This window comes from Chiloscyllium punctatum, chromosome 2, assembly GCF_047496795.1.
Source record: "Chiloscyllium punctatum isolate Juve2018m chromosome 2, sChiPun1.3, whole genome shotgun sequence".
In the NCBI taxonomy this organism is placed as follows: Eukaryota; Metazoa; Chordata; class Chondrichthyes; order Orectolobiformes; family Hemiscylliidae; genus Chiloscyllium; species Chiloscyllium punctatum.
In genome coordinates, this window is record NC_092740.1 from 17,204,075 (window position 1) to 17,222,162 (window position 18,088).

The window sequence follows — 18,088 nt, forward strand, 5'->3', positions numbered from 1 at the left end:
TACAACATCAGGGATGTTTCATCTTGCTAATTCGTTATTGAAAATGGGCCTCAAACTTGTGAAATATGAACCACATACTGTTTCATCAGACAAGGAACACCAACATTTATTGCAAACAGCAGGGCAGCTGAGTGAAACTCTCAGGAAAAATGCAGCAATTTGATTTTCTTTGTTCTTCTCGAGTGGTGACTAATGTCCCCTACATCTGTTCAACTCCAGATGCTGTCGTTAACCCCACGTAAACCACAATCAGAACCCTCATTAAAAATCCATCCTGCAATGTGTTAAGCACCTGCCTGTTGTATGTGCACCTTATCTTTAAGAGAGGAATACAACACAGAAAATGACCCCTCAGTCCAACTCGCCCCACCTGCCAACCATGTTCCCAAGCTAATCTAGTCCCACCTGCCTGCTCTTGACCCATATACCACCAATTATTTTTTTATTTATGGACTTATTCAAATGTTGTAACTGTACCTGTATCCACCACTTCCTCTGGAAGTTCATCCCACACACAAACCACTCTTTGTGTAAAAAAGCTGCCTCTCACGTCCTTTTTAAATCTTCCTCCTCTCGCCTTAACGATGCAGGATTCGGTTATCTGTCTGTATCTACAATGCTGCGATACTGCCTGCCATTTAGTCCGCTATGGGATTGCAGTGCTGCATACATAGTGGTAATGACTGCTTTATAATATACATTAAAGACATTAAATAATTAGGAGCAGGAGTCGGCCATTGTGCCCCTCAAGCCTGCTCAGCCTTTTAATATGATTATGGCTGATCTCATCTCATCCCCAGCTCCACTTCCCTGGCCGCCCTCCAAACCCTTTAACCCATTACTAATTAAAAATCTCTGTCTCCTCCTGAAATTTATTCAGAATCCCCGGGACTCTGGGGGAGCGAAAGCCAGAGATTCACGACCCTTTGAGAGACGCTATTTCTTCTCATCTCGGTTTTAAATCTGCTGCCCCTTATCCTAAAGCTTCCTTTTTCTCGTTCTACTCTGCCCCAGGTGAGGAAGTGTGTCCTCTTTATACCTACTTTGTCAACCCCCCCTTCAGCATCTCACACGTTTCCATTAGATCTCCTCTCATCCTTCCAAGCTGTCGTGGGTACAGACTTAACCTGCCCAACCTCACCTCATGGGACAAACCATTTTATTTGCTGCTTTAAATAAAGTAACCCACAGAATGGATCAATCCTTGAGGAGCGATTGATATTTAGACAATTATCACCAACATGACCAGGCTGCTTCTATTCAGGTCACAACTCAGAAAGATTTTTGACTGTTCAAATTAGTGGACAGTGGTTTATAACAATGCTGTGCATTGTTCTACTGATTGCAGTACTTTACCTGCCATGAATCTGGTATAAAGTGCAGAACCCTTGGATCCGGATCTTTCCTCTCCTCCCGGAATAGATAAGGACCCATATTTTCCAGCTGAAAACGGGCTGCCCCCACACCGACTGGAAACCTGGGATCATTCTTCGATTTTGTTTTCATTTCTTGCTTCTGTGGTGAAATTTTATGAAGCGTGAGTTTATTGTGATCTGGATTGGCAAACAGAAACGGGTCAATGCCTTGTCTTTAATCTTCTGTGAGATATGAGCCAGCACTTGCTGTCCGTCTCTGTTTGCCCTTAAACTGAGACATCATTTCACAGGATTGTTCACGGTCAATAGTTTGGTCTGGAGCCAGGTGTAGGCCAGACCGGGTCAGTTTGGCTGATCTCCTTCCCTTCACCAGAGGGCATTAGTGAACCAAAACCAAAACAGAAATTGCTGGAAAAGCTCAGCAGACCTGGAAGCATCGGTTGACAGAAATCAGAGTTAATGTTTTGGGTTCAGTAATGGGTCACTCGACCCAAAACATTAACTCTCGATTTCTCTCCACGGATGCTGCCAGGCCTGCTGAACTTTTCCAGCAATTTCTGTTTTGGTTTCTGACTTACATCATTCACAATTCTGTCGGCTTTCATGGTTTTCTTTGATGGTTTTCTTTCGACATTCAAACTTTCACAGAATCAGCTTAAATTACACAATAATCGCGACTATAACATAATTTTTATTATCACAATCATTGAAGTTAAACACCAAGGATTTGAGCCTGTGGTGACATAATATTTGGGTTGCTAATCTAAGATTATTACCATGAATAAGTGTTATCCCTTTCAATTGCAGCTATAAAGACCATGTATTCTTATATTTGTGCCTTCTGAAACTGAAATGAGAACAAATTGTTTTGAAACCCAGTGATCTATAAGGGTGGCTGTGTGATTTGAAAGGAATTCAATATTTATTGTGAACCCTGTCTGTGTAGCTGTGTTCCAGCAACGTGCAGATGAACTGAAGCCAATGGGTAGTGAAGCTGATTGGTTAATCAAAGAGGGGCCAGTTATCAATGCCAAAGGGTCTTCTGCCTGGCAACAGCTATGTGATTGGCTGTCAGGTAGCTGAGCAGGTTGGGCTGTGAGCAAGACAGACAGAAGCTAGTTCAGGCCAGAGGAGAACCCAGTAGATCTGTGGCAGCTGGGAACTCTCAGATCTCTGTGATATGCCACTTTAAACCTGAAGAAAACCAACTTACCTCTCCTTCAGCAGATGCTCCAAGCTGTAAGTTTGAGTTAGATAAATTAAAGATCTTTCATAAGTGACCCAGCTACCCCGTGCCTCTTGCAAACAAGTAGAAACATTCGTAAAAAGGAAGGTTGAGGAGAAATCTCCGAATCAACAAAAACCAACAAAATCAACAGATCTTGTGAACAAAACCTAAGGAACTGTTTTACCAGTTTTCCCTCCACCCAAGTGTTTTTGTTCCTTCTTTGTGTGTGTGTGCGTGAGAGAGAGAGTGAGTGTATGTGTATGTATCAGTGTGTGTGCATGTGGGTGTGTGCATTTGTGAGTTTGTATGTGGCTGTGTGAAAGTGTATGTATCTGTGTGAATGTGTGTGTATGTCTGTATATTAGAGTCTATGTGTGTGTGTGTGTGTGTATGTGAGAGAGAAAGTTGATAAGAGGTGATTTTCTTTTGTTGTGTTCTATGTGAGAGAGAGTGTGTCTGTATGTATATGAGAGACAATGTGTCTGTGTGTGTGTGTGTGTGTATGTGAGACAGAAAGTTTATAAGAGGTGATTTTCTTTTGTTGTATTCTTTGCTACCAGTTTATAATTGTGTACTTGTAGCTAGATTCCAATGAGCTTTATTAAATAGTGATTCCTGTTCAGTACAGAAACCTGATCTTTTCTCTCAACCTGGGTCTAAGAATCCAATAGTTTTTGATGAGTTTGAGTTTTTCTTTCAAAAAAACTTATCTGTGATGACTCCAGGAATATTGGGGGTTGATTTCCAGCACATTACCCAGTGAGGAGTGACACAATCTATGTACACAGGCTTCTCAATCACTTTTTAAATTAAAGTAACTGCCTATAAAGCAGTTAACTTAAGGGCCTAGTGGTAATGTCACTGGACTAACAATCCAGAACCTCAGGTTAATGTTCTTATCTGGTCTGGCCTACATGTGACTCCAGGCCCCCAGCAATGTTGTTGTTTCCTAATTCCCCTCTGAACAATTTGGAATGGGCAATAAACACTGCCCTAGCCAGCAACCCTCATATTCTATAGTGTACTAACAAATAAATACTGGAGATTTGTTCAGAAACAAAATGATTTAACATTTTGTGTCACTCTCTGGTTGTTACAGTAAAGTTTTCAGTTTGTTTTTAATGAGCCAATTTTGGGCAATTTACAGAGAGGAAAAGAACTGAAGTTGAAGAGGTGACTGTGGTAGAGTTCAGAGTGGAGTAAATGAATAATATCGCCTGGAGGAGAAGACTATAACTGTTTCTCTGGCTGTGGTCCACTATTTCAAGATAGCCCATAGAGGTTTGAAGCCAACTAAACGATGATTACACATCAAGCTGGTAGAGTTGGGCTGTGGTAATAACGTAGTTGGACTAGTAGACATCACCACACGCTGCATCCGAAAGGCTGAGAGCATTGTGGAAGACCCCATACACCCCTCATTCAAATTCTTCTCCCTCCTGCCATCTGGCAAAAGACATTGGAGCATTCGGTCTCTCACGGCCAGACTGGGCAACAGTTTCTTCCCCCAAGCCATTAGGCTCCTTAACACTGTTAGATCAGACTCTTTCCCATCTGAAATTCTTTGCATGACTTTGAATTGCTGCTAGAACAATGTCTATTATTTATCATTCTTCTATTACACTATAACTTGTGTGTTTTGTACTTCTCAGGTACTTTATGCCATGTACAATTCTGTAGTTTGTGCTGTCCATGCAGCACCCTTAGTCCTGGAGGAAAGCTGCCTCGTTTTTACTGTATCAGTTGTATACAGTAGAAATGACAAATAAAAAGCTACTCTCTCTCTCTCTCTCTCTCTCTCTCTCTCTACTCTAGTAACTTGTAGCCTCAAGAACTGAAGAGATGGGTTCAAATCCCACCAGAGCAACTACTGGATCTCAAATCCAGTGCTGGTGATGAAGACCACAAACTATCACTGATTAATTTCAAAAGCATTCAGATAAATGTGGCAAGGTGCTCAGTGGTTAGAACTGCCACCTCACCGTGCCAGATACCTGGGTTCTATTTCAGCCTTGGGTGACTGCCTGTGTGGAGTTTGCACATTCTCCCTGTATCTGCGTGGGTTTCCTCCGGATGCTCCTGTTTCTGCCCACAATCCAAAGATAAGCTGGTTAGGTGGATTGGCCATGCTAAATTGTCCCATAGCGTCCAGGGATGTGCATTGGGTGGGTTAGCCATGGGAAATGCAGGGGTTACAGAAATAGGGTGGGATGCCCTTTAGAGAGTTGGCGCAGATGTGATGGGCCAATTGGCCTCTATCTGGACTGTAGGGATGCTGTGAATGCAGGTCTTGCCGGTGGTACCCTTATCCCAGGAAAGAAATTTAAGGAATGGGTTAGATAATCTGGCATTGTGGTAGCTGATGTTGAGATAGACATAAATATTGGCCAGAACATCAGTAATGCAATGCAATCTTTCATATCAAACTGAGAAAGCAAAGGGAGTCTCTTTTGTTAAATTCATTGCTGGAATCGCTGAGTAGATCAGCATTTATTGCCTGTCCTTAATAACACTGGAGACGATGATGGACAGTCCCCTTTTTGAACTACTTTCATGTCAGAGGGCAGTTAGAAGTCAGCCATATTGCTGTGGGTCTGGACTCACATGTAGGCCAGACCAGGTAAGGACAGGAGGTTTCCTTCTCCAGAGGACACTAGTGAACCAGATGGTTTTTAAATGACAATTTGCAATGGTTTCCATTATTCTAGATTAGAGTGGTGCTGGAAGAGCACAGTAGTTCAGGCAGCATCCGAGGAGCAGTAAAATTGATGTTTCGGGCAAAAGCCCTTCATCAGGCTTTATTCCTGATGAAGGGCTATTGCCCGAAACGTCGATTTTCCTGTTCCTCGGATGCTGCCTGAACTGCTGTGCTCTTCCAGCACCACTCTAATCTAGAATCTGGTTTTTCCAGCATCTGCAGTCATTGTTTTTACCTAATGGTTTCCATTAGACTGGCGTTGTAGTCCAGACTTTTTGTTGACTTCAAGTTTCTCTGTCAGCCGTGGTGGGATTCGAAACCACATCTCTAGAACATTACTGCGGCATTCTGGATTAGTAGGCCTGTCATATTGCCACTCAACACCACCAGCCCTCTGAGATACTGAGTATTACCTGTTCTTCGTCTATCATCTCCAGAACTGTATCTCTTAGGTTCGGGAATCCCAGATTTTTGAGGTAACGTGCCAACTCGTTGAGTTCTTTAGGGCTCAGCTGATCCTTATGTCTGTACAGAACACTATGAATTCTTCGCATCAAAAGCACTGCGATCTTCACATCTGTTGAAGAACCTGCACCTCAGGAGGAAGAAACAAATAGCATTAAGTTTGATTTGGTTTAAAATTTTGTGAGCTTTGGGCATCGTTGACAAAGTCAATGGTTGTTATCCATCCCTTTTTGAGTTTGAACTGAGTGGCTTGCTCAGCCAAGAGTCAGTCACATTGCTGTGGGTCTGGAGTCATGTGTAGGCCAGACCAGGGAAAGGAAACAGATTTCCCTCCCTAAAGAGACATGGGTGTTTTGGATGACCGTCACGGAGACTAAATTTCAATTCCAGATTTTAGAAGTTAGAATTAGACTTAGAATTAGCTTTATTGAGTACAATGAAAAGTTTATAAATCACCGCTTACAATGCTGCCTTAGGTACAAAGTCCCTAGGTACAGATTATTCAGTTACAAAATCTTAGAAAAACAGAGAAATAAATAGTCCAAGCATTGCAGAAATAAACGTTCAGAAGTATGGTCTTCCAACCCAACCACACTGGCACCAGGTCTCCTGTCCACATCGGGTCTTGGCTTCAGATTATGCCAGGCTTTACCTGGAGGTTTGTGAGGCTGGGAGATCACAGCTCAAGACTGGGAGACCACCTGAGGCCACAGCAGCTCAAGATTTATTAATGGATTTAAATTTGACCAATTGCTAAAGTGGCATTCGGCCCCACCATGTGCACTGAATATTAGCCGGGCCCCTCTGGGTTGCTCGTCCCTCTCTAAAATCAATTCAACAGTCATTCAACAGCTTTTACTTCCCTTCGTCATTAGTCCACGCAATGGATGATATTATTGTGCTCGTCAATCTGAGGGTAGACTCCGAGTCTGATAGGGATTCCAGGATCATCTAACAGTCTCTCACCTCATCAGCAGGGCCCTGCTCTGAGAGAGGCTCAGTGAGCTCACTTGGCTGGGTTGTGATGTACGATGATGCCAGCAGCATGGTTTCTATCCCCATCGTCGGCGGAGGCTACCATCAAAGACTCTCCATCTCATACGAGGCGTGGTGACCCTCAGGTTAAATCAGCTGTCTCTCTGTCTCTCTGTCTCTCTCTCTCTCTGTCTCTCTCTCTCTCTCTGATGAGACAGCAGCCCTATGATCTGGTAGGACTCTACAAGTATCCCCCGCTATCTGTAAAGCGTTCCTGTGAAACCTTTCGTAAGCCGAAATGACGCAAAGCAAAGAAGTATTCACTTACATGGGAAAGATTTCACCTTTTTTCATAAAAATGAAAATCCTCTTTGGATTTTTATTGGTTAGTGTTGGCCTTTCTTAATACCAAAGTGCCATAAAATGAACTTTCAAAAAGTGGGGGCTACCTGTACTTTTACAGGACAGAAAAACCATGAGTGTACTTGAAAAAGTATTGTTCTCTTGTAAAGATAAAGCATTTCTGTGGACAACTCACTTTATTGGGTGTAAAAATATCAGACCTAGGAATCAAGAGTGATCCAACTTGACGCTAAAGGATCTAGTTGCTCTCCAGTTGCTGTGAGTAACAGCGCACAAGTTTACAAACCCAGCGACTCCTCTGGTTTCCTTGACCACACTTCCTCACACTCTTCCTTCTCCAAAGATTCCATCCCATTCTCCCAACTCGTCCCTCACATCTGTTGGAATGGTGCCACCTTCCAGAAGACTGACTTTCTCCTCAACCAAGATCCTTCCCCTCCCCATTGTTATCGACCGGGTCTTCAGCCATGTCCAACTCATCTGCCGACCTTCTGCCCTTACCACTTCCACTCCTTTCCAGGACAGCAACTGGGTTCCCCTGTTCCACCTCACTGGTCTATAGGATCATCCTCTGCCAGTTCCTGCAGGATGCCACATCCAAAACACATCTCCCCCCAGCGCTGGTAGCATTTTGCAGGGGCCATTCCCTCGGTGACACCCTGGTCCATTCCTCCATCACCCCAAACATCTGCTCATTCCTCTGAAATACATTCCCAGCCAATTGTGCCCGTTCACCTCTGCCTCTTTGTCCAAGGCCCCAGACACACCTTCCAGGTGAAAGCAAGTTTCACTCGCACTTCTTTCAAACTAATCTAATTTAGCCACCACTCACACTGTGATCTCCTTTCCATTAGCAAAACCCAGCACCGACTGTGTGATTGATTCATAGAATAGAATCCCTACAGTGTGAGAACAGGCCCTTCGACCCAACAAGTCCACACTGACCCTCTGAAGAGTAACCCACCCAGACCCATTCCCCCCCCCACCTGATATTTACCTCTGACTAATACACCTCACCTACACATCCCTGAACAATATGGATAATTTAGTATGGCCAATTCACTAAGCTGTACATCTCCGGACTGTGGGAGGAAACTGGAGCCCCTGGAGGAAACCCACGGAGACACAGGAGAATGTGCAACCTCCACACAGACAGTTGCCCAAGGCAGGAATCGAACCTGGGACCCTGGTGCTGGGAGGGAGTAGTGCTAACCACTGAGTCACTGTGCCACCCCACTGAGCCACTGTGATGCCCACTGAAGCATCATGCTGTCCTGTGGAACACCTCCACTCTGTCGGAGTGACCCCTGACCTCCCGATATCAGTTTCTCCACCATGTGACCTGGAGCTTGACACTTGCAAGAGAATGTTTAGGGTCAAACCAAAACAAAAACACAAAGAACTTGCATTGCAGTAGCACCATTCACAACCTCACAACACGCAGGCCTTTGACGGCCAAGAAGGTACTTGCGAAGCTTCGTTGCCATAGGAACCTTGGCAGCCATTTTACACAATATTACACATCATTGAAACCGAAGTGACTGAGTTGTTCTTACCTTTAGATCTGCAGTGTTCAGCCCAAGCCTTGTAGCAGTATTTACTCGCCTCCATCTCAGCGGTTACTTTCACACTATCACTGGTACAGGTCTGCAGGAACTTCTCCAGAGTCTTAATCCCTTTGTCGATATCATTGCTCAGCTCCTTCTGAATTGAGTCTTGCAGTGAGCTCCAGCGTTCCTTGGCCTTTCTCTCCTCTTCTTCCTTCTTCTTCTTCTCATGAGCTTCGATGATGAGTTCGGAACTTTTCTTCTTCTTTCTCAGAGAAAGTTTATACAAAGCATGTTAGTTAGAGGGGGCATATTCATGGCTGTTAACATTAGCTTAACATGTAATAAAATCGTGGAGCATTGTGTAAACTAATGGCCCTTAAAAGAGTTAACATTAACATTGGACTAGCTCTACCCAATCTGATGGTGTCGTACACTGTCTTTGAGTGGGAAGAGGAAGTCCTGACGTTCATAAGGAGTAGATTTATTCAGGTAAGCTCCCAATGGCCCTTTGTAAATATGTCTCTCTGGTAATGTAAGTTGGCACCATGCAATAAACCGTCTTGTTAACTCGGACAAGTGCGCCTTTTGTTTGAACTCACCTGGGGCCTATTCTCTTACCACTGATCATTTGACAGGCCCCAGGCACAGTATTAACAAAGAAGGATTGGTGTCAGCAAACTATTTTAATCAACCTTTACCCTATGCTACAGTCCAGCAGAGGTGACAGACTCAGGGCAAATATCCCATGGAGAAACACAGAGAGTGTGAAAAGGTGGATTGATAGAAGCCAAGGGCTAGGGCAGCAGGCTTCATGAGACAGGACAGTGAGTCAGACACAAGTCACTACGGGCTGTTATTGTGTGTGTGTGTGTGTGTGTGTGTGTGGTGTGTGTGTATACATGGGTGCGTGTAAGTGAACGTGTAGAAGTGTAGAAGTGAGTGAGTGAAAATGAGTATGCAGAAGTAAGTCGACATAACATGTGTGTGTAAATGAGTCTGCATAAGATGTGTGTAAATGAGCGTGTATAAATGAGTGTATAGGATGTGTATGTGCATAAGTGAGTCTTTGTAAATGTGTGTAAGTCAATGTGTGTAAATGAATGTGTATAAGTGAGTGTGTGTAAGATGTGTGTGTGTGTAAGTGAGTGTGTGTAATTGAGTGTGTGTAAGTGAGTGTGTGTAAATGAGTACGTGTAAGTGAGTGTGTATAAGTGAATGTGTGCAAGTGAGTGTGTATAAGTGAATGTGCATGAGGCTGTACCTGTGCCAGTCTGTACCCCACATGTGTGTGTATGTGCAGCTGGGATTGTGCACGTCAGTGAGGCACCATACCAGCCCAGCTCCATGGAAATGATTTAATGGGTTTCTCTCTGACAATTGGCACAGGGTCGTGGCTTCACCCCCTAACTGGGAGCAAGGTGTGTCTACATAAGCTGCAGGCCATTGCCAGCACGAGTGTTAATTGCCACTTGTCAGGCTGAGTCTGGATATTATCGAGATCTTGTTACATTTGAACATGTGATGCTTCAGTACGCGAGAAGTCACAAATGGTGCTGAACATTGTGCAGCAGCACACATCCCATTTCGGAACATGATGGAGGGAAGGTCAGGGGTTTGACCTGCTTGTGATCGACTAACCAGCCTGGAGGAACGGGCGGGAGTAACCAATTGGAACTAGTTGTAGGTGCCACCACTGGGCATTGGTGACTGTCGAAGAACCCATCCTGTCCTTCCCCCAGCAATACCCTCTCCTCTAGCCCAGCTGGTCCATGGTGAGGACTCCAGAGTTTCTCTTCCTGCTTGTCCAGGTGGCAAAGGCATCCTCTGCCTCTGGTACAATCCCAGCAATGATGGGGTGTAGTGGTCAACTGGGCATCAACTCACCACGTCAGCCTATCAGTTAGCTGAATGGCAGGCCGGCCATCTAACAGCTCACCCAACATAAGGAGAACTCCAGAAGGAGGGAACTGAGTGATAGCCATGGCACATCTGCCATCGAACCTGATCTGACCTTACCCACCAAATGACCCCACCACTCTCACTCCTCATTTCTGCCCCACAGAACCCACCTACCCAGGAAATTAAATTAAATCAGGCCCTTTAATGTGTGAGAGTATGCATGGGATGGGGAGGAGGAGGTATCTGTGTGTGTGTGTGTTTGTCTGTGTGTGTGTGTCTGTCTGTCTGAGTGTGTCTGCATGTGTGTGTCTGTGTGTGCGCATGTGTGTGTATTTGTGTTTATTGTGTGTCTGTGCTTATGTGTGTCCGTGTATGTGTGTGTGCATGTGTATGTGTGTATGTGTCTGTGCTTGTGTGTCTGTGCATGTGTGTGCGTTTGTATGTGTGTATGTGTGTCTGTGCCTGTGTGTGTCTGTGTATGTGTATATGTTTGTGTCTGTGTGTGCACGCCTGTGTGTGTGTGCCTGTGTGTGTGTCTGTGCTTGTGTGTGTCTGTGTGTGTGTGCCTCTGTGTGTGCCTGTGTATGTATGTGTGTGTGTGTGTGCTTGTGCCTGTGCCTGTACGTGTGTGTCTGTGTATGTGTGTGTGTACATGTGTGTCTGTGTGTCTGTCTGTCTGTGTGTGTGTGTATGTGTGCGTGTGTGTGCCTGTGCTTGTGTGTGTCTGGGTGTGTGTATGAGTGTGTCTGTGTGTGTGCGCGCCTGTGTGTGTGTGTGTCTGTGTGCGCCTGTGTGTGTGTGTGTGCCTGTGCGTGTGCATCTGTGTATGTGTGTGTGTGTGTGTGTGTGTGTGTGAGAGTGTGTGTATGTATGAGTGTGTCTGTGTGGGTGTATAAGAATGGTGTTGTGTGTCTAGTCTCTTGCCTGTACCAGTGAGTATGGCCTTTGCATTGAGTCGAATACCAGGCTTGGTTCTTTGGTCCCTCTATCACAGCCTAAACACAGTTTCAGGTCTTGCACACATAAACAGTCACCCAGCAACCAGCCAAGCCCCAGTGAGGAGTCAATGCCTTTCAGGACAAAGGAGAGTTGAAGGGGGAATGGCCAGCGGGAGATGCTGATGATTGACCTACCGCTGCCTTGCTGCCGTTTCCCTTTCTCGGCTGATGTTGCTGCTTTACCGAGTCATCAGTGACCGCTGACTGACTGGTGACAATTGTCACCGCTGCCTTTTCATCCAGGGATTCGGCATAAAATCGCTCAAATGCAACAAGCTTTTGCTGACTGCGTAGCTGGTTTCTCCATTGCTTTGGATCTTTAACAGATAATAAAGTGGGTAAGAAGTGGGTTAAATACAAAAGGAAGTCAGATGTTTGACTTGTTAGAAAACAGCATACACTGGACAGACACCGATCACAGCACACTGCCTTGTGCTGATTGACGGGAGAGAAACCTTTTTATCGGTCATTCATTCATTCACTAGACATGGGCTGGTTAGGCAAACATATCTGCCCATCGCTAATTGCCTTTCTGTGCATGATTGGAGAAAGTGAGGACTGCAGATGCTGGAGATCAGAGTCGAAGAGTGTAGTGCTGGAAAAGCACAGCAGGTCAGTCAGCATCCAAGGAGCAGGAGAGTCGACATTTCAGGCATAATGTGATGGTGGACTTCCTTCTTAAACAGCTGTAGCCCACAGAAGGTGTACTCACTGCTTGCCACTTGTCAGCCCAAGCCTGGATACTGAGAACTATGAACTATACAAGCTCCTGGATTATTCAAAGAAGCCACAAGGCTTGAACATATCCCTTTTGTTTGTGGAGGACGGGTCCCTGCATATGAATGTGTGTCACCACTAGCAAGTGTACATCAGCCAATTTACAAGATCCTCAACTTATCTTAAGTTGATTCGTAATTCAATTGCGGCCAGATGCGCTGTGCTATCATCGGGAGTCATATTTAGTAGAAGATACTGCTTTGCCCAAGGCAATGCCGTGGCTAATTGATTGGATTTCCCTTTTTGTTGTTAACTGTACCTAAGTACAGTGAGAGGTTGTGCTTTGCAGGCAGTATAGCAAATCATAACCTACAAGGTCATACAGGTCACAGAGTGATTGAACAGAGCAAGGCATATAGAGTTACAGCTGTGCAGAAGGTGGACAAAAACAAGAATAACATTCGATTTGAAATTTGAGAGGCCCATTCAGAAGTCTAATAACAGCAGGGAAGAAACTGTTTGTTGATATGTGTCTTTAAGCTTTTGTATTTTCTGCCTGACGGATAAGGTTGGAAGAGATTAAAACCAGGATGGGAGGGGTCTTTGAGGATGCTGACTGCCTTTCTGAGGGAGTGAGAGGTGTAGATGGAGTCAATGGATGGGAGCTTGGACCGGTCTGTGTGTACAATTCTCTGTCGTTGCTTCCTGTCCTGGGCAGAGTAGTTGCAGTATCAGGCTGAGATGCATCCAGATAGAATATTTTCTGTGGTGCATTTGTAAAAGCCAGTGAGGGTCATTGTGGGCATGCTGAAGTTCCTGAGCCATCTGAGGAAGAAGAGGCGTCGTTGTACCTTCTTGACCACCCCATCTCGATGGGTAGTCCAGGACAGATTGTTGGTGATCGTCACTCCTAGGAACCTGACACTCCCATCAGTTGCAGTTCTGTTGTCAACCAACCAGCATCCTTACTCCTTATAAACATTGTGATCGTCTGAAAAAATTGGCATTCTTACATTTGCTGAGTACAAGGTGGAAAGTTTCAGCTTTGCCACTCTCTGCTCAGCAATGTTCACGTTTGCTATGACCAAGAGATTATAATATAAATGTATATACACATATCTAAGATGAATTATTTACTTCTCATTGGCTCCTTCAATTTCTCACGATGGTCTTCGAGAGTAGATAAAATGGGTTTTCTGGAGTGCCAATGTAAAACCTCGTCAAACTCTTTCAGCTTATACCGTGGTTCATGCTCCAGGTCCTCACTAAGGGCAGAGAGAATTATGGTTGGTTATTAAGGGTGAAAACACCAAACACAATATCATCAGCCAGTCATCTTTCATTTACCTGCTCAGTTGTGGCAATTGCTTGAGTAAATCCCCAATGAATTCTTCAACTAATGTTGACTTTATTGGTATTAACCCAGTGGCAGGAATTTTCTGCATGGATGCAGCTGGATAAAGGAAAGCGAGAATGAGAGTTGTGACTCGTCGCCATAGCGCAGAGTTCTAAGTCAAAGTCATCTCCATTTTTGAACTTATTGGGCTTTTGGAGAATTGGAGGTGACCTTACGCTATTTGTAGCAGCGCAGAAGCAGAAATTTCTCGTGAAACCCAGCAAGCCTGGCAGCTCGGTTGAGAGAGAAACCGAGTTTCATGTTCTGACAAAGGGTCACTGAACTCATAGAGTCATGGTCATAAAGTCATACAGCACAGAAACAAACCACAATCCGAACTAGTCCCACTTGCCTGCACTTTGCCCAGATCTCGCCAAACATTTCATACTCATCAATTTATCCAAATTTCTTTTCAATGTTGTGACTGCACCCACATCCACCACTTCCACTGGAAGTTCATTCCACACACATGTAAAAACAAATTGCCCCTCATGTTTTTTTAAAATCTTTCTCCTTTCACCTTAAAAAATATGCCCCCAGTCATAGAGTTCTAGAGTCACAGCACAGAACAGACCCTTCGGCCCAACCCATCCATGCCGACCAGATATCCCAACCCAATCTAGTCCCACTTGCCAGCACCCGGCCCATATCCCTCCAAACCCTTCCTATTCATATAGCCATCCAAATGCCTCTTAAATGTTGCAATTATACCAACTTCCTCTGGCAGCTCATTCCACACCCGTACCACCCTCTGCGTGAAATGTTGCCCCTTAGGTCTCTTTTATATCTTTCCCCTCTCACCCTAAACCTATGCCCTCAAGTTCTGGACTCCCCCACCCCAGGGAAAAGACTTTGCCTATTTATCCTATCCATGCCCCTCATAATTTTGTAAACCTCTATAAGGTCACCCCTCAGCCTCCGATGCTCCAGGGAAAACAGCCCCAGCCTGTTCAGCCTCTCCCTGTAGCTCAGATCCTCCGACCCTGTCAACATCCTTGTAAATCTTTCCTGAACCCTTTCAAGTTTCACAACATCCTTCCGATAGGAAGGAGACCAGAATTGCACACAATATTCCAACAGTGGCCTAACTAATGTCTTGAAATCCCTCACCCTAGAGAAAAGATAACTATCATTCACCTGTCATGATTTTATAAACTTCTACAAGTTTATTGCTCAACCTCCTACACTCCAGTAAAAAAAAGTTCCATGCTGTCCTTACAACTCAAACCCTCCATTCCCTGCAACATTCGGATAAATCTCTTCTGAACCTTCTCCAGTAATATCCCTGAAATTTCAACACTGTTTTTCTCTCATCAGGTGCTACCAGACCTGTTGTGTTTGCCCAGAACTCTGTTTTTATTTCAGATTTCCAGCACCTGCAATCTTTTGTTTTTATTTTAATATTCTTACAGTGTTGGAGAAACTCGGCAGGTCGGGCAGCATCTGTGAAGACAGAAACAGAGAAACTGAAACAGTTAACATTTTGAGTCCAGTAATCCTTCTTCAGGACAGGTTTAGCTGTTCTACAGTGCATGGTCATATGTAATAGTGGTGGCTCAATGGTTAGCACTGCTGTCTCATACTGCCAGGGACCTGGGTTCAATCCCAGCTTTGGACCACTGCCTGTGTGAAATTTGCACATTCTCCCTGTGCCATTTTGCTCTGGTTTCCCTCCTGTAGTCCGAAGATGTACAGGTTAGGTGAATTGGCCATGCTAAACTGCCCCTAGTATTCAGGGATGTGGAGGTTAAGTGTATTAGTGAGGGAAAATGGGTCTGGGAAGGTTACTCTTTGGAGGGTCGGTGTTGAGTTATAGGGCTTGTTTCCACACTGTAGGGATTCTATGATTATATAATAGATTGAATCATTACCTCTCAGTAGCTAAGAGTGACCCTTACCAAGTATTAGTGTAATTAACCAGTCTTAAGGCTTGTGTCTTAATAATATAAGTTACCCCTTGTGATTCTAGTATGTGCCTCTTCTGCTGAGAATATATTGGTGGTTAATTGACAGAATATATGAAAAGAGATTGTTTCACCCTGTAGGAGTTTCTAGGACCAGGGACATCAGTTCAGAATAAAGCTTCACACATTTAAGACTGAGAGGTGGAGGAATTTCTTTTTTCTAGTGAGTAATGAATCAATGGAATTCTTTACCACAGAGGGCTGCTGAGGTTGGGTCGTTAATGTATCCAAGGCAGCGATAGAGCGATTTTTAGTCAGGAAGGAAATCGAGGGTTAAAGGGCAAAGGCAAGAAAGTGGAGCTGAGGATTGTCAGATCAGCCATGACCTCATTTAACGGCAGGGTAGACTCAATGGGCTGAATGGCCTACTTCTCCTCCATTTTCCAACCTTGCATTCACTCACAAGTGTGGGCATCGCTGGCTAGGCCCAGCATTACTTGCCCGTCCCCTCGTTCAGTCAGTGGTGCTGAGCTGTCTTCTTGAACCAGGGGAGTCCAGACCTGTGTATACTCCAGTCAAATGCTGATTGGGAAGTGGAACATGAATAGCGTTGGGCAAGAGATACCTGCAGTTGACATTTGGCTACGCCAGGGCAGATCGGCTGCCATCAACTCTTCTTGTAATACAAATCGACACATGAGTACTCATATTAAATGGCGAACAATTAACCACTAATATGTCCTGTGGATTCCCTGCCCAGTGAAGCAGTTGAGGCTAAGATAGCTGGATCTTTGATCAATAAAGGAATTAAGGGTTATGGTGAGAGGGCAGGGAAGTGGAGCTGAGTCTATGAAAAGATCTTATTGAATGGTGGAGCAGGCTCGATGGGCCAGACAGCCGACTCCTGCTCCTGGTTCTTATGCTCAGCAGAAGACCCATGCACTTGAATAACACAATGTAATTGATGATATAATATTAAGACAACTGCTTAAGACTGGTTAATTACATTAATACTCTGTAACAGACACTCTTATTCCCTGAGAGACAATGACTCGATCTATTATACTTGGTCATAGACTGTATAACCAATGAACAGCTGGAACGGACCCGAAGAAGGGCTACTGGACTCGAAATATTAACTGTTTCTGTTTCTCTGTTCTTCTCTCTGCACAGATGCTGCCAGACCTGCTGAGTTTCTCCAGTGATCTCTGTTTTTGCTTGATTCAAATCTCTAGCTTTTCTGTTTCTCTGTATTTCCCTGTTGAATTTATGAGTGGCTACTCCCAGCTTCTAGGTTTTATTTTGAAGATACAAACATGGGAGTAGGCCATCTGGCCCTTCGACCCTGCTCTGTCATTCAATAAGATCATGGCTGATCTTTCCTGGCCTCAGCTTCACTTACCTGCGCTCTCACTGCATCCCTTAATTCTTTACTGTTCAAAAAGTCAATCTACAATTGCCTTAAAAACATTCAACAAGGTAGCGTTAATAGATAAGATGGAAGCAACGAGGTTATTTCCACTGGAGGGTGAAACTAGGACAAGACGGCATGGCCTCCAAACTAGGGGGATCAGGTTTCGGACTGAGCTGAGGAGGAACCTCTCCACCCACAGGGTTGTGAATTCCCTGTCCAGTGAAGCAGCTGAGGCCACTTTGCTGAATGGAAACCTCTCCTGTACGTCAGCGCTATTGAGGGTGGCACGGTGGCACAGTGGTTAGCACTGCTGCCTCACACCGGCAGAGACCTGGGTTCAATTCCTGCCTCAGGCGACTGACTGTGTGGAGTTTGCACATTCTCCCAGTATCTGTGTGGGTTTCCTCTGGGTGCTCCGGTTTCCTCCCACAGTCCAAAGATGTGCAGGTCAGGTGAATTGGCCATGCTAATTTGCCCGTAGTGTTAGGCAAGGGGTAGATGTAGGGGAATGGGTGGGTTGCGCTTCGGCGGGGCTGTGTGGACTTGTTGGGCCGAAGGGCCTGTTTCCACACTGTAAGTAATCTAATTAAATGTTTTCTTTTTACCGTGAAATCTTGTATTACATTGCGCCCCCCCCCCCCCACAGCCTCACCCTTCCCTGTGCTCCCTGAAAGAAATCAATTACACTATCTTGTGTGATAACGCTTTTTTGAATGAGATAGTTTACTATGTGACAGGGCAACGTTGCTATCGTTACTTGAGGAATCACACACAGATGGGAGTGTTTAGATGGCTTAAGGGGGTTGTTCTCCTGGAGTTTCCTAGATTTCTAAAAGCAGTAAATTATACTCACTAAATGGAGTGTCTAAAGTTAACAAAAAGTAAGAGTGAACTGTGCTGTTAAGCATACCTTCAGGCTTTGCTGGTTTCAGAAATACCGCTGACGTACATGTCACTGGGAAAGCTTGTCCTACATCGAGTTCAGGTGATATCTTAGCGACGGTTTCCCAGATATGTCTGTATTCACTCCCAATCTTACTGCCTAACTGGTCCTCTGTGTCTGTTAAACAGAAACCCATGTTAGGGCAATCATTATAATTATACT

At 44.7% G+C, this 18,088-nt stretch overlaps 1 protein-coding gene across 1 annotated transcript in view; it reads right to left on the reverse strand.

Moving 5' to 3' along the window:
* Positions 1–18,088, reverse strand: part of LOC140494784 (probable ATP-dependent RNA helicase DDX60) — a 130,072-nt gene that overhangs the window by 74,702 nt on the left and 37,282 nt on the right. Inside the window, exons 8-14 of the mRNA XM_072594382.1 lie at positions 17,894–18,043; positions 13,617–13,722; positions 13,407–13,534; positions 11,688–11,869; positions 8,662–8,917; positions 5,716–5,891; positions 1,357–1,515 (exon numbers count right to left, since the gene is read on the reverse strand). Of these exons, the coding sequence (XP_072450483.1) occupies positions 1,357–1,515; positions 5,716–5,891; positions 8,662–8,917; positions 11,688–11,869; positions 13,407–13,534; positions 13,617–13,722; positions 17,894–18,043 (1,157 nt within the window). The remainder of the gene's footprint in view (positions 1–1,356; positions 1,516–5,715; positions 5,892–8,661; positions 8,918–11,687; positions 11,870–13,406; positions 13,535–13,616; positions 13,723–17,893; positions 18,044–18,088) is intronic.